General features: G+C 41.9%; 1 protein-coding gene across 1 annotated transcript in view; it reads right to left on the bottom strand.

Annotated features, from left to right (window-relative positions):
* The window catches only part of LOC129150728 (nuclear body protein SP140-like protein), a 50,641-nt gene that overhangs the window by 17,049 nt on the left and 9,029 nt on the right, over positions 1–24,563 (bottom strand). The window contains exons 2-7 of the mRNA XM_054723305.1: positions 17,908–18,070; positions 15,729–15,897; positions 13,620–13,703; positions 12,274–12,336; positions 10,124–10,273; positions 6,832–6,885 (exon numbers count right to left, since the gene is read on the bottom strand). Of these exons, the coding sequence (XP_054579280.1) occupies positions 6,832–6,885; positions 10,124–10,273; positions 12,274–12,336; positions 13,620–13,703; positions 15,729–15,897; positions 17,908–18,070 (683 nt within the window). The remainder of the gene's footprint in view (positions 1–6,831; positions 6,886–10,123; positions 10,274–12,273; positions 12,337–13,619; positions 13,704–15,728; positions 15,898–17,907; positions 18,071–24,563) is intronic.

A 24,563-nucleotide genomic window follows, 5' to 3' on the forward strand; every position in this document is an offset into this window, starting at 1 on the left:
CAAAAGACCCAGGCACCTGAGGAGGAAACACCTAGGAGGTATGGGAGGTGGAAGAGCATTCACCATATTTGTCTTTCAAGACTGTCCTAAAGGAAATCACTCTTGTCTAGCTCTTTACCACATGTGTAGATGCTGAGTGTGCCATTCCCCATCAGATGTGATGAATCAGGGGCTGCTGCCAGCATCAGCATCTCCCAGGCAGAACATTTCTGGACATGGTCCCCTCACTGATTCTCAGTCATTGGATGAAGGGCTGCAGGAGCCACCATGGAAAAATAGAACAGTTTGGATGGACTGTCTTGCCCCATCTCCTTCAAAAACCCATCAACAATGAACAGAGCTGAAAACTTTAAGGTTACAGGTGATCAGGCACCCACCCTACTCATGGCTGATATATTCCCCTTAGGAACCTGAACATTTTATAAATGAATCTTTTTCAGGATCACCATGTGTGTCCTCAGGATTGCATTTCTTGTGTGAAAGTCACGCATTCACTTGCCTTCCTCATGCAACCATGGTGACTTGCACCATAGAGGTGGTTGTAGGAGACCTAAAAATGTGGTTTATAATATTTACAAATCCAAGGAAACAATTTGAATGAATATGCTATTAGATTTCAATGGTCAGGTTCATCTTGGCTGGTGGAGTGGTGTCCTCACAGGGAAATAGCCAGATGTGCTTTGAGAGGTGAATTTTTTGGGATGCAATTCTGCATGGAATTCCACATGCCCCAGAGTATCTATTCAAGGATGTGTGAATAGCAAAGAGTTTTGGAAACTCGAGTTAATATAGCTCCCCAAGTCAGAGGGCAAATTTGTTTTCGGACCAGTATAAAATAGAAAGCATCTCCCTCTTAATTATCCCAGGATAGTAAAGTGTCCTCCACAGAGGAGAGCTGTTTAAGTTTGGTCATATTCTGTCTCTTGATAATGATTAGGATTTTATAGGTGAACATTTTAATCAGAATCCATAGAATGATGTATTTAGTATTTATACATCTCATTGTAAATATTACCTCAGAAGAAAAAGAATTACAAACAAATATTGAATCTAGTTAATGATATGTATGCTAAAGTGTTTGGGGGGAAATGTATTATTGTCTGCAACTTTAAAATGTTTTAAAGTTGTGGACGGTTAGTGGATGAATAGGGAAATGGTTATATGGACAGAAATGAGATAAAGCAAACACATTACATGCTAATTGTGAATCTATATTTACTGTAAAATTATTCAAGTTTTCAGTAGCCTTAAAGTTTTCATAACTCAAAATTTGAAAAAGGATATTTTGGCAAGAAAAATGGCTTATTAACCAAAAAATGACAATTAAAATACAAGAAGAATATTCATCAGCAACACAATAGAGTCTAGAAGACAATGCAGTAATCATCTATACCATTGGTGGGCAAACTGTGGCTCACAAGCCACATTCGGCTCTTTGGCCTCTTGAGTGTGGCTCTTCGACAAAATACCACGTGCAGGTGCGCACATACAGTGTGATTGAAACTTCGTGGCCCATGCACAGAAGTCCGTTTTTGGCTCTCAAAAGAAAATTCAATCATACTGTTGATATTTGGCTCTGTTGACTAATTAGTTTGCTGACCACTTATCTATACTAATAAAATGGTAATTGCTAATTAGACTGGGAGACCTTATAGACATCATTCTGGATAAAGCCATGGTGGTGGGGCGGAGACAGAGGTGGTGAGGGGTGATCACGCAGGTGGAGGGAAGGGGGGGATTTGGGGGAGATCAGGATACAAGTGGGGCAGTTGGGGGTGATCAGGCCAGTGGGGGGGCAGTTGGGGGTGATCAGGCCAGTGGGGGGGCAGTTGGGGGTGATCAGGCCAGCAGAGGAGGGCAGTTGGGGACAATTAGGACTGCAGTGGGGAGCAATTGGGGGTGAACAGGCCATCACAGGAGCAGTTGAGGGCAAGCAGGTTGGCAGGGGTGTCAGTTGGGGGCGAGCAGGTTCGTGGGGGGGCAGTTAGGGGTGATCAGGCTGGAAGTGGGGACAGTTGGGGCAATGAGGCTGGCAGGAGAGTGGTTAGGGGCGATCAGGCAGGCAGGCAGGTGAGCGGTTAGGAGCCAGTAGTCCTGGATTGCTAGAGGGATGTCTGACTGCTGGGTTACGCCCGATCCTTGTGGGATCCCTGTGGGATTGGGCTTAAACTGGCAATTGAACATAGCCTGAGGGGTCCCAGATAGGAGAGGGTGCAGGCTGCTAATTAGCATCCCGAAAGGTCCCCCTCCTCCCATGCACGAATTTCATGCACTGGGCCTCTAGTATTAGTATATTGAAGAGAACTAAACATTGACCTAGAATTTATAATCTTGGCAAAAAAATTCTTTCTATACGGTATGGCTCAGTTGGTTGGAGTGCTGTCCTTTGCACAGAAAGGCTGTGTGTTTGATTCCTGGTCAGGTCACATAACTACGTTGCTGGTTTGGTCCCTGGTTATTTGGAGCCCATACAAAAGGCAAATGATCGATATTTTGATGTTTCTCTTCCACATGAATTTCTATCTATTATCTATCTATCTATCTATCTATCTATCTATCTATCTATCATCTATCTATATCTATCTATCTATCTATCTATCATCTATTTATCTATCATCTACATCTATCTATCTACATCTATCATCTATCTATCTTCCTCTCTCTATAGAAAAATCAATAAAAAAATTATTTCATAATAAAGGCAAAGTTGCCCATATAACACTTAGACACCCTCACTGAAAGAACCAAGGATTTATTCAGCTAGACCAAAGTTGAAACCAAAGAAAGAAACAATGGTGAGTGCATAAAACAATGAAAAATTTAAGTAAATGATTATGTTTCAAAATTTATAATGAGAAGAAAATTAGTAACAAAATATTAACATACAATAGCTAAATGATAGAGATAGGATGTTGAATTTGAGGGAATCCATGATAAGATTTTTGTCATCTGTAGATATTAAGGCATGGTTAAAGAAATTATAGAAAATTTACCTCCAGTTTCCAAACCAGTGGAGAAAAAAGGTAGAATATAGAATTCTATCTCAATCATTCAGAAAGTAGAAAGGAGACACAGAAACACACAAAAATAATGGTTAGCAATAATATAGATGTATAAGTCCACGTATATCAGGGATCACAATGAAAGTACCAAATAAAACATAACTATTAAAAGGTGAGGATTATCTGAGAAAATTTAAAAAACTGTGTCTTTACAAGAGACATAAAACAAAGCTGCATAGGGGAGGGGGCTTTGAAAAAGGGTAAAAACTATAGAAGTTAATGTAGCAATATTAGCATCCTGAAAAAATATTTGAAGGCAAAAGCATTAATAAGGATAAAGGGGAAATATAAAATAAGAAGGTATATAAGTTAGAACAATCATAAATGGTGTGAAAATTTTAATTTGAAACAACAGAACATGAAGGAGTTGGCAAATACCATCAGTTGGAAAACTCAATACATGTCTATACAACATGATGGAACAAATATAACTTAATTTACCATTGTTCCAGTAAATTTAAATAGTGTGCTTGATAAAGAGCACATATAAAGGTGAACCCAGAACCCAGCAAGGAGTTCAAAAATGTACATATTTTAAAGTGACCTAGAACATTTACAAATATTGGTCACACAGGTTCCAAAGGGACTTTTGACACATTTTAAAGAGTTACTGAAGTAAATTCTTCAAGTCATGTTCCATTCTGTTAATTTACTAACAGAATATCTGCATTCTCAGATGTCAGAGTCCAGACAAAACACCGTAGTTCATAACTTCCCTAATAGTTGGCAGGACCACCAGCTTAAGATTTGTTGAGTAAGATGAGAGCAAACTATTGTTGTGGGACGAGGGAAACTCCAGGAAAGCTTCACAAAAAAGGGATAGCATTCTGCAGGAAGATATATTTTGCTTTTCTCCATTTATCTTTTGGCTGGCCTAGAACATATCCACATGGTAGAGCTCAGCAGGCACCTTGGAAAGTGATGTGATCTTAAAAGTGGCTAAATGGCCCTAGCCAGTTTGGCTCAGTGCATAGAGCATTGGCCTGGGAACTGAAGGGTCCCAGGTTCAATTTCAGTCAAGGGCATGTGCCTGTGTTGTGGGCTCCATCCCCAGTATGGGATGTGCAGAAGGCAGCTGATCAGCGATTCTCTCTCATCATTGATGTTTCTATCTCTCTCACCCTTTCCCTTCCTCTCTGAAACCAATTTTTAAAAAGTGACTAAAATTAAAGATAGAAGAAGCTTCCAAATGCACAGGGCCTAAGAGAACTAAAAGCATTTTGAAAAAGAGAATCCAATTGTAGGCCTTACTACCTGACTTTAGGACTCATTGTAAAGTTACAGTAATTAAGAACCTGACATAATAGTAGTCTTATATATAGGTAAATGGAACAGAAAAGGAATTTCAGAAATACACTCAAAGTCATAGGGCTAATTCATTTTCAAATGGATGTGAAAGCAAACTAATTCAATGTAGAAAGGACAGTCTTTTCAAAAAATGCTGCAGGCACAATAGAATATCCTTATGCCAGAAAAAAAAAGTTCTTAGCTAACATCATATGCAAAAATTAACTTAAACTGGATCATAGAGCTGAATGTAAACACCAAACCATAAAACTTCTTGATGAAAACAGGATCTCAAATTAGGTAAAGATTTTTTAAATAGAACCCAAAATCACAGGTTATAAAAGAAAAAAAAATTGTTAAATTAGACTTCATCAAACATTAAAATTTTTGTTCTTCCAAAGATAGTGCCAAGAAAATGAAAAGGTCAGCTTTTTCAAACTATAAGACATAACCAACAAAGGATTTGAATCCAGGACATATAAACAGCTCTTTCACCTAAAAAAAAAGAGATAGCTCACTTAAATAAGGGTAAACAATTTCAATAGATTCTTCACCAAATGGGATCTGTGGATAATGGCAAATAAAAAGATGCTCAGTACCATTAATTATTAGGGAAATGCAGATTAGAATTACAAGAAAAATCATTATATGCCTGCTAAGAATAGCTACAATAAAAAAAAACACAAAACTAACAATACTTAGTACTGGTGAGTATGCAGAGAAACTGGAACTTTCAAACATTTCTAGTGGATATATGAAAGGGTATAGCCACTTTGAAAAACACTTTGACAGATTCACAAAGCATCAAACATGCACTTATGTTCAACTAATATGACTTAGTAATACTTCTTTTAGGTATTTATCCAAGAAAACTTAACAATTAAAAATATGTCCACCCAAATATTTGTATGAACATGCTCCTCATCATTTTTTTTCAAACTGGAAATAGCTCAATGACTACGAACAGATGAATAGATAAATCAACTTCTCATTCATACAAGGGATACTTCTCAGCAATAGAAATGGAGTAACTGCTGATACACACAGTAATATCAATATGTCTCAACAGCATTATGCTTAGTGAAAAAAGAAAAGACATAAATAAACTATATATTATATAAATTCATGTATATGAAATTCCAGGGAGAAAAATACAGTGATAAAAACAGATTCACTATTTCAAGATCAGGGTGTGCAAGGAGGGACACAGTGGATATTTGTGGATGATGGGAACGTTCTATATCGTGATCATGGTAGTTTACATGACTATCCACATGTGTTAAAACATTCAATTAAACCTTTAAAGTGATGAAATCTATTGTATATCAATTATATCTCAACAAATCTGACAGGAAAATTAAAAACATGCACAATGTATAGAAAGAAAACTATGAAATTTTGTTGAAGAACAAAAAAGGTGACGAATAAATGCATAGGTCATTCTCCATTAAAAATGTTTTAATTCTACCCGAAATAATCTTGGAATTCATTGTATTTTCAAATTCGCAAAGGAATTAGAAGGTTTTAGGAGATAATCTTGATTAGATTCTAAATACAGAGTTTCAACATCACTGAACTTCTGAAATCTTTGTCTTTTCTATTTCTCCTCAATGTATCTTTTTTTTTATTATTCAACAGAAACTATAGAGGGTACGAAAAGCAAATTTTACTTTAAACCTTTGTAATTAAGCCAATTTTGTACTAAATTATAAACAGACTAGTTTTTCAGAGTAGAATTCTATTCACAGGTCCATGTGTACAGGGAAAGTCAAATGAAAGAGCATTTCATTCATGAAAAAAAAAAAGTGTTGAGGTAATTTCTTATAATTACTATCTCACATCATACACAAGGAGGTGAATGCTGTGTGAATTACAGATTCTTAAGATCACCCACATTCCCTATTCCCTTCCTCCATCTTTAAAAAAAATCTTTTATTGATTTCAGAGAGGAAGGGAGAGGGTGAGAGAGACAGAAACATCAATGATGAGAGAGAGTCATTGATTGGATGCCTCTTGCACGCCCCCCACTGGGGATCGAGCCCATAACCAGGGCATGTGCCTTTGACTGGAATTGAACTGGGCCCTTAATCTGCAGGCTGACGCTCTATCCACTGGGCTAAACCAGCTAGGACCCTTCTTCCATCTTCAGAGCCACAATATTGTGTCTCTCTGACCCTTCTTCTTCCTCTCTCCACACCAAAGAAAGATTCTCCATTTTTTTTAAGGACTAGGAAAATATATTTGAGCCACCCTGGTAATCCAGGATAATCTCCCCCAATTTTAAGTCCCAGTTTAATTAAATCTGCAAAGTCCACTTGCTATGTAAGAGAACAGATTACAGGTTTCAGGAATTAAGACATAGACATCTTTGAGGAGCCATTGTTCTACCTACCACAATATTGTAAATAACAATAAACCTAATGAAATACTGGCATTATAAAATTATTTCTCACATCAAAAGCAAATAAAATCTTATTCTTACTTCTTCTCTTCTTGGTTTTTCCTGAAATGGAGTTGTTTCCAAAATCCACAGTACCTATAACAAAGAGGTGGTGATGAGAAAATGGAAATGATTAAATAAAATTTACAAATTTGCCCTTGTCATGGTTAAGGCATCATCCCCTGACCAAAGGATCACTGGCTCAATTCCCGGTCAAGAGCATGTACCTCAGTTGCAGGTTCCATCCCGGACCCCAGTTGGGGTAAGTGGGGAGGCAACTAGTTGAGGGCAATGTTTTGTTTTGTTTTCTGTCTTCCCGCCCGCCCCCCCCCCCCCCACCGCCCCCGGCCCATTACCTTTCACTCTCTCTAAAGATCAATGGAAGAAATATCCTCCAGTGAGGATTAAAAAAAAAGTTACAAATTTTAGGATGGTTCATACTGCAGAAGTCTTGAGTTTATAAAGGTGTTTGATTAATTGTTTCTTCTAAAGTAACCAAAAACCTACTACATTGAGAAGTAGGTCTTCAGAATTGGCCCTGGGTCTTCCTTTATTTCTCAATAACATTTTGAAAAATACTCTTAAACACCTTTGTACGCAGAGGTAGGATCAGGTCTCATATCCTTAAGGTTTTTATGAGGAGGTTTGTGCAAAAGTTTGTATTACATCACTGTATAAACCTGTGACATGCTAGAGCACAGACACACATAAAAAGTATGTGCTGGGTTGCCTGGCTGGTGTGGCTTAATGTTTGAGTGTTGACATAGGTAATAGTTCAATTGTAGGTCAGGTTGCATGCCTGGGTTGTAGGCTGATCCCCAGTAAGGGGTGTACAGGAGGCAGCCAATCTATGATTCTCTCTCATTATTGATGCTTCTATCTCTCTCTCTCTTCCTTTCTGAAATCAGTAAAAAATATATTTTTTAAAAATGTGCTGGGTTCAGAATAGTTGAGTTGATGTTTTTCCTAACAGTTCAGTGGTAGAATCAGTTGTTTTTTGAGGCTTTGCTATGATTGTGACAAAATGACAGTATTACTGAGAAGCAAAGAATACTTGGCTTTCATGGGTTCCACAGAATATGGGTGTGTTAGAGATGGATATCACTGTACAAAATCAAGACTTTATTAATTTTTATTATTACACTGATTATTATTAATGATTAATTCAGTGATGTAGGAAGCTAGATACTTCCATTTTAGGAGTGTATTTCTACTACATCTTCCGTGACAATCAACAGGGCCATGTTAATCATGACTTTATAATGATATCTTGCTTTCCTGCTAGTCCCAAAAGAATCAGGCCAAGCAAAAAGAATGGGATTCTGCCATGAACTGGACTCATTTTTTGTCAGTGTGCTCAGAGTCAAGTGCAACAGAAAACGGAGCTCTCATTTCAGACTTCTGACATTCTGCTGCCCCAGTCCTGTGACTCTCACCTTCATAACTGACCCACTTCCAGCTGGTGAGCTGCCTGATATTCTTGATTCTTGATCACCCATCACTGACATACCAATCATCTATGGTAACTGCTAAATCACCTCCACCCCAAGACCGTGGTTAGCTTTGCCCATTATGTCAGATGTTTGGCTACTTTCAGTTCCTGCCTCTTGGCCTCTTGGCCTCTTGGCACACCTTATGATGAACAAATGATGCAGAAACACTTGTTATTTCCAGGTATTTCTAAATGTCATGTACAGACAGTTATTCTTTGATTCTGATAATTTTACAAAAATGTTTCCTACAGCCCAGTCAGCTTGGCTCAGTGGGTAAGAGTAGACCTATAAACCAGGAGGTCGATTCCTGGCTGGGGTACATGCCTGGGTTGTGGGCTTGATCTCCAGTGTGGGGCATGCAGCAGGCAGCTGATCAATGACTCTCTCTCATCATTGATGCTTCTATCTCTCCTTTATTTCTCTTTAGAATCAATAAAAATATTTTTTAAAAATATTTCCTACAAAGATGCTTCAACTTCAAAAATATTCATTTAAAAAAAGATTCATTTCAACAGTTCAGTACTTACATGAACTGTTGAACCAACAGAAGAATTAAATTTAACATTACTAGAAAGTAAAGCAGATGGCATCTATTGTGGACAACTAACCCAATATTCTGGGCCAGGTCTGTATAGTTTACACACTCATATTTCCTTTTTTCCTTATTTAGTTCCTTCTTACCTTACAAATAATATAAGAGGCCAAGCACTCACAATAACAGTTAATGTTTCCTTTTATCCTTAATTTCTTACTGGAAAGATAATATTGGGGATCATCTTTAAACCTACTTCATAGGTCAAAACATAAAACTGGTTACACATATAGTCAAGGATGTTGAATGCTTAGTGATATCAGACCAAATAAAGATTTGAAAGAATACTTTTTCCCCTTGAGTAGGAATTGCAATGACCACCCCAACGACAGACAACCAGAAAAATGTTTAAATTTCCTTGCATGCGTTACATTGGACAACAGAATTGCTCTTGACCAAATCTTTCCTGAACAAGGTGGGATTTGCTCTATTGCTAATACCTCCTATTATACTTGGATAAAACATTTCTGATAAAATAAAAATTAAACTAGATAAAATCTAGGTATAAGCAAAATAATTACATAGAATGCCCACTGATACCACATAGTTGTTTAATATTTTCATGTGACTGCCTGTGGCTCAGTGTTATAAAGATGTCACTCTAATAGTGGTTGCTCAACATTTTTAAAATGATCACTAAGGCCTTTGAGACTTCATCTGAGAAACCTCAAGGGACTACAGATGTTTTACCTTAAAGAAACATGACAGGAAAGCCTTCCTCTGTTCTGATGCTCTTGTTGCTCAAATGTGACCTAAGTCTTCTAAGAAAAGAGAAAACCACTCTTCTTCCTACAGATCTTTTTATCTTTCAGAAATAACTTCTACCTAAACCTCCAAGAACACATGGCAAGATATAAAAGGTGGTTATTACTTTATACTAGTGCTTATTACATAACTAATTTTATATGTACAGCATCTTTTTATGGTTTCTCAGTTGTGTGTAGGGCAGGAGAGTGAGCTCCTCCTTTCTTATGTCTCACGTTCTCCCTGCCTCCCCTAAGACATGGCCTTTTTGTTCCACCTAATTTTTGAGTTCATTCATTCCCTTTAAGTTTCCTACTTTCCCTTATTATTTTTCATAATATTGTCTGTGACTTATGAATGCCTCTTCTAGTCATTTTTTTTTCAGTTTCTCCATTTAATCATTCCAATCATTATCAAAGTCCTGCCATAGTGACTTTTTACACACCAATCCCTCCACCTTGCAGTTCCCCTTCACCACTCATCAAACCCAGGCACTCAATCTTACCGTCCTGCTCAGACTCTTGGGCACATTGTTCACTTCCTTGTCGACTTTCTAGTGCATTATTGTTGTCAGTGGTTGTACCTGCTTCATTCACATTTATCTGTTGTGTTTCACAGCAGTGCTCTGAGAGTCCATGTTCAGGTAGGGCTGTACCTAGATCAAGTTTTGATTCATAGATATTTTGTTTGCCCCTTGCATTAATCAGGGTCTAACAGGAAAATACAAAGCTCTCTATGCTGTTGAGGCAGAAGGAATTTAATCAAGGAGATTAGTTATGCAGCTGGTGGAAGAGCTGACAACTCCAAATAGAAGAATAGTCAACAGGAAAGTATGGGAGGGAGAGACCAAGGATGAGCTCATGTGCTGAGTCACTGGGGAGGTAGGAGCTGGACCATGGCCAGCCTGCTTTGTGGGATGTAGAGTTATGAGAGATGTAGCTTTTGCAAGAATTGCTGCTCAAGACAGTGATGGGGAATACCATGCTTCTCTCTTGCTCCCCCTCTCCACTCACTTGCTGGTGTCACCCAGGTTAGGAGCTTAGCAGTAAGCAGTAATAGGAAAGCTGGCAAGAAAGTCTGCAGGGGCTTGTGGCCAGAGATAGAGGGCAGAGCAGGAACCCATAAGGAATAAATCCCTGAATAAACCATCCAGGACCAGTGTACCCCTTCTCCATGGTGAGTCTCCTCTGTTCATTTTTTATTTCATCTACTCATCTTACTATATTCCCACCAACCTCACTAGTATATGAATAGATACATATTTTTTCAGTGCAGTTTAGATTTTTCATTTAGTGCTATTTTCTAAGCAAAGTATTTTATGTGAAGATGATTTAAATATTAATCCCCACAATTTTAACATAGACCCTGGTGCATGTTTTGTGCCACATCCACCGTTCCTTGGAGCGTCCTCTTGGGGAAGGGGCATGAGGCATAGCTTTTCCCTTGCCTGTGCTGGTCAGCTGAGTCAGACTTTTCAACACATTTATTATTGGTTTATTGTGTATTATCCTATATAGTAAAACCCTAATAGGCAAATTGACCGAATGGCAGAATGACCAGTTGCTATGACTTGCACTGACCACCAGGGGCAGACATTCAATGTAGGAGCTGCCTGCTGGTGGTCAGTGCACTCCCACAGGGGGAGCGCCACTCAGCCAGGAGCCAGGTTCACCAGTTGAGGGTCTGCTGCAGGCTGGTGGTAAAGACTGAGTGGTCCTGGACTGCGAGAGGGATGTCTAACTGCTGGCTTAGGCCTGATCTCCATCTCCCGAGTGGTCCCAGACTGCCAGAGGGTGCAGGACGGGCTGAGGGACGCCCCCCCCCCCCCACCGCCCCTGCCCCTAGTGCACAAATCCATGCACTGGGCCTCTAGTTTGGGTTATAACATCATTTCTTTCTCTCCCCTCACCCCCCCCCCACACACACCCTGCACACACAAACACACTCTGAATCTTTTCTCTATTCATTACTCATCACCGTTCCTCCTCTCACTCTTCCTATTTCAACCAGCTGCCCTGGTAGATGAACTGCTAAGTATAAAGATTGATGCATATTGGATATTTTATATTCTTAAATACTAACTTATTATTATTTTTTTGCTAAATGTGATTTGATGAAAGTGTAATGGTGCTTTCAAAATCATTCTGAAAGATATTTTTCTTTTCTTAAAATGCATTACTAATTTAGAACATCCTTTCTTAAATAATACACTCCAGTGCATGCTATATAATAATGACTTCTATAGTGTTGTTAGAGCATCTCTAGGCCTGCAGCCCCAAAAATGATGGGAGAGGGTTGGCTCGGGAGGCACATGGCATCCATGGTCCTGTGTGAGGGACTCAACAGGTAAGAGACCATTAGCCCAACACCCTTGCTTAAGTGCTGGCCACCGCTGACATGATATCAAAGCAAAGCTGCAGGAAGATTCATGCAAGACAGAGGCAGAACATTGTGAAGCCAGGTGCATGGGCATTACGTCCAGGCCCAGGAGCTGGAAGCCAGTACATTTCAAGAGTATGAAAGAAGCTACCCTTTCAGGCAACCAGGAAAATAAAGACTCCGTTATCTATAAATCCTTGGATAATTTGCTAATGCAAAGACTGACTATTCTGGGAAATTAGTGCTAAAAGGAATCAAACCTCCCACCATACAAACCATTGTAATTACAGGCATCTGGGCCTAACCACATCGGTCTTTGATATGAATTACCACCAGTTCCTGGGGGAAGAAATGGGAGATTTATTTTAAAAAAATTGAAGTATGGGCTGTGCCATTATCCCCTAATCTAATTTAACCTTTATAAATTAGGAGTTCAAGATCCCCTCCACCAGGTATTAATACAGAGCCCATTTAGATCTGGAGGATCCCACCCAACTCTTGCCATTAGCTGCCCTCTCTCACCAGTCAGGCCATCTCACGGAGATCATTCATGAGCCACTCAGTAACTAGAAATGGCTTTTCTTGTCACCCATGGCCATAGGAAACTTGTTTTTTGTTGTCAGGGATAGCCCTGACTGGTGGATTCACATTACTCCCTGCAAAATCATGTCTCCTTCTCCTATTCCCCTTCACACCAGACCATCCCTATGCATGTCGGTTTCTCTGTCTTGTTGGCCTTTTTATAAGATTCAATGTCTCCTTCTCTTATGTTTCCTCCAGCTCCTGGTATTCTTCTCTCTGTATCTTTCTCTCTGCACGTGTTTCCCTTCTTTGACTCATGTTTTTATCTTTTCCATGAGGTTATCTGGGTGTCTATAGGGTTAAGCACACAGGCTCTGGATTCAGAATGACTAGATTCATCTTGATCATTTGACCCAAGGCCAACTACATACACGGTCTCTCGAGATTTCAGTCTCCTTTTCTGCAAATGGACAGAGAGTGATACTTCCCCCCAAGGGCAGCTGTGAACACTAAGCCCATAGCTGCCAGAGTAAATGGTCTATAAGTGAGCTCTTAGTAATGTGGTTGTTGTTACTGTGTAATTTAACCCTTTCTTCTGCCTTTCATTTTCCCTCCTCCTCTCTCTCAAAATACATCTTCTCCTGCACATTTTACCACTTCCTCCCTCCCTTCCCTATATGACTGCCCATCTCCTTGAATATTCCTGCTCTTGAATAGCATCCCCCACATTTAACTCAGTCCCTTCCTTATCACCCAGGATCTCCTCAGTTATGTTGACCTTGGGCCCATAGTTCCTAGCCCTTCACAGTGTCACACTCATCTTCTTCTGCAGGGTCTCTCTAAATCACAATTACTGTCAAATTAGCATTATCTTTAAATTTGATCTCCTGATACACTGGGTTCCTGTTCCTCTGTCTGGTTATTGGGCCAATGGTCTCTTGTCATAGCTTCTCCTCCAGGATCAGTCCCTGGTCAGATTTTCATACAAACAGCCCTTCCTGCCTTCTCCATGCTCTTGAACAGGTCTTCCCTGATTCCCAAACTTCCATTCTCCTTTACTCTTAGCAGAAGAGAATAAGTTTTTATCTGTTTGCAATCACCTTGTTCCAGGCTTTGTTGGTAATTAGGCCTCTCCTCATTTTCTTCTCCATCACTTTCTAGGAAGGGTTTTATGTCTGGTATCTCTGAAGAGAGGACAAGAGAAGAAGACAATTAGAGATCTTCATGGAGTGGGAGCCATCTGAAATTACATGCTTAGGAATTTCCACTCCTTGGATCACTCAGTGCTCAGTGGGTCCCAATCCTATTGGTAATGTTCCCCCTTCATTCCTAGGTCAAAAAAAAAAAGAACAACCAATAAAGGAGCTCTTATACTTCCCACATAGAAAGAAGCCACTTGAATTTCAAGATAAAGGAGGTGTGGCAGCATCATGAGCTTGTTACTCATGTGAAAAATTTCATCTGGCCAGAAAAGCATATATCAAAATAAAAAATAGTTTGCTGAACTGTTCTAACTATAAGGAAAAACAGAGGGATTTCCTTGGGAGGAAAACAAAGATCCTATAGAGATTTACATGAATAAAAGAGGGTAAAATTTCAAATCTTTAAAAATGAGGCTGGACAAGAGAAAATTTTGGCCTAACTGAGTCAGGGAGGATAACTGCTTCCCAAATAGGCAAGTCAGAGAACATGGGAACACCTGGACAGACTTCCCAGGGGTACCCAGATCCCAGGACAAAGAGGAATACTCTCTGAAGCTGCAAGCAGGACATGAATATTGTGGCAATGACGGAGGACCCAAGATGCCTAGACCAAGGTCTTTGAAGGCTGCCAAAGAAGGGAGAACACAGTACCAGCCCAGGGCCCCTGCATGTAGGTTACTGAGCTAACATATGAAGGAATACTTGGTGTAGGTCTCTGCAAGGAGTCTGGGAGGAGACTGAGGGAAGCAGAGAGTGCATATAACTCAGGGGTGATAGCAAGGGTACCTCCTGGGGCAATAAACCTGTACTATCTCTTTACTATGTGGTAATATAACATTAAATTACTTAATTTTAGAAGCCAGACCTCCCCAAATCCTTTTTTTATACTTATCCCCTTTGAATAAACTCACACAATCTGCTTCTCACTCTGAGATTAATCTAATTTGTCCTTGTTCTGCAGACACAGGACCCTTTAATGCTCCTGGAGTATCTGAATTCCTCAGTGCATGTAATTTTTCTTTTAAATTCTCCAGAATTATTTGGAGACCTTTTTGAAACCAAAAGTATATAGAATAAAAAAACTTTCTAGGCAAGGTAAAAGTTATTGGAGGGCACTTTCTTTACTGAGAACCTATTTAAAAAATACAAAATTATGCCTCTCAGGGAGAAAGTAGAAAATCAAACCAGTAGTATTGTATAGTACTAAAAAATATCTCTGGCAGAGCAATTGGTGTTGTGATTATTTGATTGTTGATCACACCTGTTGTGGAGAATGAGTTAATAAAAACATTTCAACTTCTTCAAGAGCAAATTTCAACTTGAGTTAATTTTTTTGCTCACTACTCTGGAAACTTGATGAAGGTGGCCTTTCTTCTACGTTAGTAGGCCAACACTGAGCTTAGAGTTAAAAATGACAGTGACTGAAGATGGGTAAATTTCAAGTGGCCTAAGAGGGACTAGATGTGAACTATAAGCCACTTTTTGCCTTCTTTCAGTGTGGTAACTCTTGTACCTCAACTATCCCTTGTGTGGTCTCTGAAAGTTATGACTACAGAGTTAATACACAAGAAATTGACTCCCCTGAGTGTGGTGTAGCTACATCAGGGTGGATCCCACACCCATAGCTATGCCAATAATTGAGGAGGGTTGTAGTCAACTTGGTGGACTGCTTTGTGGACCCCTGCAAAGGGTTCCATAGAAGAGGAACAACTAATGGCGTCCTTTTGGAGTTTGGGATTTCCTCTCATTTGTCCTTGTAAGTAAATATGATGTCCCTATGGCTCTGGTAGTCTTGTGACTCTAAATGCCTAGTTAAGCAGACCTGCAGGTGGGTGTCTGTACTCTAGCCATTATATCGTAAGCTTTGATAAACTCATGCTTTGTCTCTTTTCTTAACTGCTACATCCCCACTGCCCAGAATGTCTGTGGCACATGGTAAACAGTCAATATATACCTGTGGAAATAAATTGCTCTGGACATCAAAATGTAGATAATAAACATAATTACCTTTGTTGAATATTTTATAAATGCAATATAAATCAGTGTATTTATTCATGATGACCTTGCTGAACAGTGCTCGCAGAACGGACATGTCAAATTTCTTCTCCAGTTCACTGAGAACATCATATATGACTTCATGTACAGAAAACCGTTTTTTAAAAGATTCTTGAGATTTCTTAAGAATAGAAAATGGGGAAAATATAAATACAGACTTCCAAGTTGCAGAAGATCCCTAGAAAGCGATTTTATTGTTAATGCATAATAATTTCCCAAAATAGGTATCTTCTCACATACAGTTTTAGAATCCTATCTAATAAAGACGGAATATGCAAATTGATGCAACAAAGTGAGAGGCAAGAGGTGGCTCTGGCCTGAGCAAAGGTAGAAAGACAGTTCCAGGCCAGAGTGAAGGCGGTGCCGGCAGCCAGGGGAAGGAAGGCCTATTCATGCACAAATCTTCATGCATCGGGCCTCTAGTTTCTCTATATTTGTGTGGCTACCAAATTGAATAACTAAATCCTTCCTCTTAGAAAGCACCCACTTGTGAATCTGAGCTCCTCACCCTCGTTTACATGAGATGGAATAAGGAGCCAGTAGGAAGAACAAAATGGTTTCAAATGAAGTAATATGTAGCCCTTTCAGAGCCTGGCTAAATGTTAGAGGAATAGACTGAGTGGGCGTGAGCTGCTGTTCTATTGACTGGACAACACTTGTACTTCCCAAGGACTGACTTGGCCTGGAAGCTCCTGTGAACTTTGCCATAAAGAAAGCCTATGCACAGGGAAAGTGAAGACGTGCATCTCTATATCTCCACCTATGTCTTTTGCTAAAATTAACCTAAATTCTAAGACTCCAGAAATACCAAAAGAAAAGGGGAAAAAATAAAAAGGAAACTTAAAACTGTTGTTGAAAGAATAGCAAGCATCTACTTTCAAATTTGTCCTAATAAGACATTAAAATTCCCTGTGAATTTTAATGTTCTCAGGTCTAAGTATTTAAATTGATGCTCATTGAAATGAAATGTTGTGTCAATGATTATTTCATTAAATGAAGTCATTCAACTTATTCACCCATTCATTAAAATTATGTTTAATTCTGAGTTTATACTATATATAACTAGAGGTCCAGTGCATGAATTTGTGCACAGGTGGGGTACGGCCGGCCTGGCCCCAATCAGGGTGGATCGGGGCTGGTCCTGTTGGTAGGAGATGGCTGGAGGTTGGCCAGCTGGCCCACCCAGATTAGAGCCCAATCAGGGCCCCCAATCAGGGCCCCAAATCAGGGTAAGGCCAGTTGGGGAAGAGGCCATTGGTGATTGGCTGGCGGGCTCTGCTCCCGATTGGAGTTGGGGGGCCAATAGAGGGTGGGGCCAAACATGAGGAGGGGCTGTGGATGGTGGACTTGCTAGCCCCACCCCCGAATGGGATGGGTGGGGGGTGCCGATCAGGGGCCAGTGGCCTGGGGGAGGGGTTATGGGTGGTTGGCCCGCTGGCCCTGCCCCATATTGGGGTGTAGGGGCAATCAGGGGTGGAGCCAGCCAGGGGAAGGGGCTGTGGGCCAATCAGGATGGTGGGGCCCATTTGGGGCATGGTCAGCCAGGGCAGGGGATGCAGGAGGTTGGCCAGATAGTCTTGCCCTCTATTAAGGTGGGGTGTGCGATCAGGGGCAGGCCGGCCAGGGGGAGGTTTGCGGGCCTATCATGGTGGGGGAGATGATTGGGGGCGCGGCTGGACAGCAGGCCTAGCTCTTGATCAGGGTGGGAGAGTCTGATCAGGGACAGGCCAACAGAGGGGAGGGGCCGCTGGCCCCACCCCCTGTTCGGGCTGATTTGCTGGCCACAGTGGGTGTCATAGCGACTGGTTGTTTGATCATTTTAGTCATGACACCTCTTGGCCTTTTATTATTAGGATTTCTAGAAGGCAATGTACACCCACTTCAGATCCAGCTATCTAGGAGGCATGACAGAGCCCAATACTTCAGTTAGGAGCAAGACTATCTCCAGTAATGCCTGCTTCACTCCTCTTTTGACTTGATAGAAATACTTAGCAGTACTTGAGAAGGTCCCCACTCATAAGTGACTTCTCAGTAGCCCAGTTGTGCTCTGTGTTTTAATTCTAGGATATCAAAAAGTATAACTTAGCTTGGTTTTGTTTTATCAGATTGTGACATAATAAACCTCACTTACTTCATACATTTCATTGGTGATGAATCCACGGTCCCGGATAAGTTCAAGGAAAGGAAATGTTGTTGTTATTGCGCCTGAAATCTCCACCTTATATTTTTTAAAGTATGTGAGTGCAATGTCATTGATATGCTTATTTCCTATGTTCTCATCTTCTGCAGACATCCTAAGGAGAAGGAATACCATGATAAAATGGCCATCAATGTTTTGATATGCTGTAACATTTTAAATGTATATGAAGGATAGATTGGCTATGAAGAACCAACATAAATTAAGTGGTCCTGAGTAGTAATTAGGACAAATAGAATTGAAGCAATAGACAAAACTATAAAAAAATGAAGCATGGTGGATTAGAAAGACATAATAGTATTGAAAAATACTGGTCTGTCATGATCACAGCCATTGTAAAATTATTTTGTCCTAAACATATCTGGAATTTTTATGAAAACATTTTAATTTGTACAAAAGTGAGATGGAGCAAACAGATCATCCATAAAGGAATATGAAACAATGGTATAACAATAGAATGTAAGCTTAAAAATGTATCTTAATTAACAACTAAGAGAAAATAAATCTCAAAAAGATAAAAACATGGTGCTCCCTCCTTGTCCTACAGCAGTTGATACTATCCTGAATTATAAAACTAGTTCATAAATGGTAAGATGTGGTTTAGTAATCATATGATAAGGCACAAACTAAAATTTTTTTTAGTGCATGAAATTCGTGCATGGCGGGGTGGGGGGGTGGGGGGGGACGTCCCTCAGCCCAGCCTGCACCCTCTCCAATCTGGAACCCCTCAAAGGATGTTCTACTGCTGGTTTACAGGGAATGGGCCTAAACCAGAAGTCGGACATCCCTCTCGCATTCCGGGACTGCTGGCTCCTAACTGCTCACCTGCCTGCCTGCCGGATTGCCCCTAATCACTCTGCCTGCCAGCCTGCTCACCTCCAACTTCCCCTGCCACTGGCCTGCTTGACCCCAAATGCCCTCCACCAGCCTTATCACCCCTAACCGCTTTCTGTGCCAGTGTGCTCACCTCCACCCTCCCTCCCCTCTGGCCTGCTTGCCCCCAACTGCCCCCCTGCTGGCCTGCTCACTCCAAACTGCCCTCCCGCTGTCCTGATCAACCCCAACTGAGCCCCCCTGACAGCCTGCTCACCCCCAACTGCCCCCATGCTGGTCTGATCACCCCCAACTGCCCCTCCCCTGCCAGCTTGATCACCCCCAACTGCCGTTCCGTCCTGGCCTGATCACCCATAACTGCCCTCCCCTCTTGGCCTCTAACCGCCTCTACCACTGTCCAGCCACCATGGCTTTGTCCAGAAGAATGTCCGGAAGGTCTCCTGGAAGGTCTCCGTGTCTAATTAGCATATTACTTTTTTATTAGTATAGATAGAGGCCTGGTGCACAGGTGGGGGCTGGCTGATTTGTCCTGAAACATGTCCCGGATCAGGGTGGGGGTTGCCTTGGCGCATGGGGTGGCCTGGGCGAGGTGCCTGTGGTGGTTTGCAGGCCAGCCACACCCCCATGGGGTGAGATTCCCCGCAGGGGGGCGTGGCCAGCCTGGGTGAGGGGCTTATGGCTATTTGCAGACTGGTCAGGACCCCAGTGGGGACTCTTACTCCATGGGGCGTGGCCAGCCTGGATGAGGGGCTGATGGCTGTTTTCAGGCTGGTCACACCCCCTTCAGGGTGGGGGTCCCCGCTGGGGTGCCTGGCCAACCTGGGTAAAGGGCTGAGGGCTGTTTTCAGGCTGGCCATGCCCCCTGGCAATTCAGGTTCCTAGCCCCTCCTTTTTTTTTTTCTCCAGCCCCTCTTGAGCGGCGGCCAAGGTGGGCAGGAAGCTTGGCTTCCTCTGTTGCTGGGGGCAACCCAAGCCTCCTGCTCACTCCAGCTCCGTGGCTGCAGCCATCTTTGTTGGGTTAATTTGCATACTCGCTCCTGATTGGCTGGTGGGCATTTCTCTTTTATTAGTGTAGATACTGAATAAAAGCCTAAGTGACCATTACAACAGTTGCTATAATGCACACTGACCACCAGGAGGCAGATGCTCAATGCAGGAGCTATCCCCTGGTCATCAGTGTGCTCCCACAGCCAACCTCCTGTGACTGGCCAACCTCCTGTGGTCCCTCCACCCACCCAGTCCCCCCACCCCCTGGCTGCCCCGATTGCCAGTAAGGCTGTGGGACACACACACACCCCTGCACAAATTCATGCACCAGGCCTCTAGTTGTTGTATAAAATGAATCTTTTTAGACACCTTAATTTCAGAAGTGCTGCTGTTTTTTGTGAAAGTAATTATAAAGTCGAGTCTATAATTCTTCTTCTTAGTTGAATATTTTATTTCTCTGATAATGTTTTGTTTTTTAAAATATATTTTTAATAATTTCAGAGAGGAAGGGAGAGGGAGAAAGAGATAGAAACATCAATGACAAGAGAGAATCATTAATTGGCTGGCTCCTGCATGCCCCCTACTGGGTACTGAGTCTGAAACCCCAGCATGCGCCTTGACCTGGAATTGAACCTTGACTTTCTGTTTTATAGGTCAACACTCAACCACTGAGCCACACTGGCCAGTCTGATAATAATTTTTTAATAGATATTTTGTTTTCCTTAAGTCATGAAGACTCATAAGCTCCTCTCTGGAACTAGAAGAAAATTATTGGCTCTTTCTGGTAGCCAATATGCATCTGGGAATAATAATGTCACATTATTCTGTAAAACTCTATAAAAACAACAAGTTTCTGTTTAAAGATAGGAGATTGAAGAGAACCATTTGTTTCTCTCTTATTAAAATGCCACTAAATGATAATTAACAAATTGGTTTCACAATGACAAAGAGAATGGCAGGAGGCAATGAGCAAATGAGAGATTTCAACAACAACAACAAAATGGTCAGAAGAGTATACTAGTAATTGCTACTAAAAGCAAAGGTTGCTCCCTACAGTCATGATGGCAACCAGTGTGCCTTGTGGTTATGATATCAATTCTCAGCAAATTTTAGCTGAGAGTACTTACAGTTTTCAGTGTAGATACCATGGAATCTGAAAGGTGGTGGAGATTGAAAGGGAGATATGGTGTGAACACTGCCATTTGAATAATGAATAACAGTACAATGTACCCTTCATCCCTCAACTTGCGTTCTGACCACCTGGAGCCACCTGTTGCAAACATTGCTCTCCTTTCTAGCACCATATATTCCTGTTGCCGGTGACTGAATTTCATAGATGGAATAATACATCCTGTATACTTATATGTCTGAGTTCTTTTGCTCATCATTCATGTTGTTAGGTGATTAGAAGTTTGTGGCTCTTATTTTTCAGTGTGTATACTACCATCTGTTTAGTCATTTCCTGTTGATGGGCATTTGGATTGATTCCTGTTTAGGACTCATTTAAATAAAGCTGCTGTTCTTGTATAAACCTTTGGTAGTATGTTTTTGTTTCCCTTGGATAAATAACTAGGAATTAAATTACTGGGTTGCATGTTTAACTGTTTCAAAAATGTTAAATTTTTTTTCAAAGTCTATTAGAAATAGCCTTTCTAACTTAACTATTCCAATGTGTGATATGGTATCTCATATATTTTTTTTAAATATTTATTTGATTACTGATGATGTTGGACACAATTTCATATGCTTATTGGGAATTTATATTCTTTCTTTCGTGAAGTGTTTGTTCAGGTCTATGGCCCATTTATGTTATTGTGTTGTCTTTTATTTAGAGACTAGTGACCCAGTGCACAAAATTCATGCACATTAAAAGGAAATTAATTAGAGGAAATATTTTAATATTGCTATTTGCCCTTTCTCTATAATAGAAGTGTCAGAGATGAAAGAAAATTAGTAAAATGTATATGAAAATCTTCCTCCTGTCAGAGACTGGGGTGCGCCACAGGAACCAGAGTTAAGTCCCCATTCACCCACGTGTGCCTCAAAATCATGCGAGACCCAGACCTGGCCAGCCCCACCCCCTTTGGGCTAGATCCAGACCTGGCTGGACCCACCCCCATCAAGCTCTGCCAGGTGAGGGGTTCCGCCTCAGGTCACCTGGGGTCCCCCGGCCTGGGCCAGAGGCCATGCATTGAGGTCCCCTGGCCTGGGTCAAGGGGAATGACTTGAGGTCCTCCGTCAAACTCCGTCAAGGCCCGCCAGATACGGGGCATAGCCTCAGGTCCCCCAGCCCAGCGCCAGGGCAGGGGGCACTGCCTGAGACCCCCGGCCTAAGCTGGGGCAAGGGGCACACCTTGAGATCCCAATCAAGCCCTGCCGGATAGGGGGCATAACCTCAGGTCTCCTGTCAAGCCCTGCATGGCAGAGGACGAGGCCTCAGGTCCCCGGCCTGGTGCCTGAGTGGGAGGCATGGCCTGAGGTCCCCTGGCCTGGCACTGGGGTGGGGGGCACAGCCTGAAGTCCCCTGTCCAGCCCCACCAGGCAGGGGGCACAGCCTCAGGTCTCCTGCCCCAGCCCAGTGCCACGCAGGCAGAGGCAGTCAGGGGTGATCAGGCTCGCAGGGGAAAAATTAGGGGCATCAGGCCAGCAGTCAGAGGTGGTTAGGGGTGATCAAGCAGGCAGGCAGGTGAGCAGTTAGGAGCCAGTGGTTCTGGATTGTGAGAGGGATGTCTGACTGCAGGATCCCTGCGGGATAGGGCCTAACCCGGTAGTCAGACATCCCCCAAGGGGTCCAGGATTGGAGAGGGTGCAAGCTGGGCTGAGGGGACCCCCCTGCATGAATTTTGTGCACCAGGACTCTAGTAAAATATAAAGAAAACAGCTTGCATTTTAAGACAAAAAACAATAAGAAGTATAAAAATTGAAACAGGATAAAAAATAAGAAAAACATATTTAAAACACTAAATGTAAATAAAAGCATGGTGCTATTGGAAGGCACAGGATCAAAAATGGAATTCAACAAGGGACACAAGGAAGACAAAGTGCCACAAAAGTTATTAAAATAAAAAATAGGCAAGCCGAAACCGGTTTGGCTCAATGGATAGAGCGTCGGTCTGCGGACTGGAAGGTCCCAGGTTCGATTCAGGTCAAGGGCATGTACATTGGTTGCGGGCACATCTCCCGGTGGGGGATGTGCAGGAGGCAGCTGGTCGATGTCTCTCTCTCATCGATGTTTCTGGCTCTCTATCCCTCTCCCTTCCTCTCTGTGAAAAATCAATAAAAAATAAAATATATATATATATATAGGCAAGTTACAGCATGCAGATGTCAACAACAAAACAAAAATGATCTTGAAGTTAGAGGCTATTTTGAAAAAGGGGAAGAAAAGAAAAAGGGAAATATAGTCAAATCTCGGTTCCTGAAAATCTCCCATCTCAAACTTTGAAAAATAGACACAGGTCCACAAACCCCTCAAAAGACCTCATTAACCAACCTGGCCTTTAAGGTCTTTAATAATAGAGATGAGGAAACCCAAATCTAAAAACAAAGGTGAGATCAAGCCAAGGCTGAGGCCCAGATGGAGGCCTTCCAGCTCCTAGCCACCACTCTCATGAACCCCAAACAAAGTGCCGGTCCTCCAAACAAGGGGAAGTCAGGAGTTAAGCCTCCTCTGGGCTCATGCTTCAAATGCAACAAGGAAGGACAGTGGAACAAGTCCTGCTCAAACCCAAGACCTCTACCTGTGCCTTGCCCAAGGGATGGAAGGGAAGGTCACTGAAAATCAGACTGTAGTCTGGTCCCTTCAGGTTGGCCCTCAGCAAGGCCACCCTCTGAATCTGGTTTGGAGGTCCCAAGACCTCTTGGGACTGGCCAGCAAAGACTGAAGTTGCCCAGGCCATGATAGGTCCCCACAGACTTACATCAACAGGACAGAGCCTCGAGTAATGATTGTGGTGGCAAGTAAGCTGATCTCCTTTTTAATTGACACTGGTACCACTTATTATTCCCTTCCCAAATTTGCTAGGACCCTTGTCCCCTCCTCAGTCTTCATCTCACAGCCATTAGCCACCTCACCTCTATACTGCATCTTACTAGACACCGCCTTAGTCTACTCTTTTTTTTGGTCTATGTTTGTGCCCAACCGGAGTTACTGTGCATGCCCTCATAAAGCCCAATTGTCCTAAACCACAGTCAACTACCTCAACACTCTCTCAGCCCACAAGGCCAAGCCATTTCTTGGATTGTAAAAGCTTTATCTCCTAATCTCCGCCATGACTGTCCTCTCCTCTGGACAAGAAATGTTCTCCTTTCTTGGCCTCACTGAGTACTTTTGCCTTTGAGTTCCCAACTTTAGTCTTCTCACAAAGCCCCTCTAGGACATGGTGAGGGGACCCTCACTGAGCCTTTAGGTTCCATGGCCAGCATTCTCACCCCCTTTAATGCTCTAAAAACTGCTCTCACCTCAGCACTTTCTTACCCTCTCCCCTCCCAAAGAACAGTTTCTTTACTAAAACTGCAAATGCTTACTTAACAGTGCAGCTACTATGAGAAGCTGAACTCATTATCACTCAAACCTTAGCATGTTATCTCTAAGGAAAAATGTGGCAGTTTTAAATCCAAGTGGTTGGATGTCTGGAAACTGCAGTCCTAGAACAGGCTGTAGGGCCTGCTCCCTTCCCACCCCCCAGCCTTTCCTCCAGCCTCATATGCCTATACATAATTTTCCAAAGTCTTCTTTGGCAACTTAAAAGCTTTGGAGCACTGCTGGG

This window comes from Eptesicus fuscus, chromosome 11 (genome assembly GCF_027574615.1).
Source record: "Eptesicus fuscus isolate TK198812 chromosome 11, DD_ASM_mEF_20220401, whole genome shotgun sequence".
In the NCBI taxonomy this organism is placed as follows: Eukaryota; Metazoa; Chordata; class Mammalia; order Chiroptera; family Vespertilionidae; genus Eptesicus; species Eptesicus fuscus.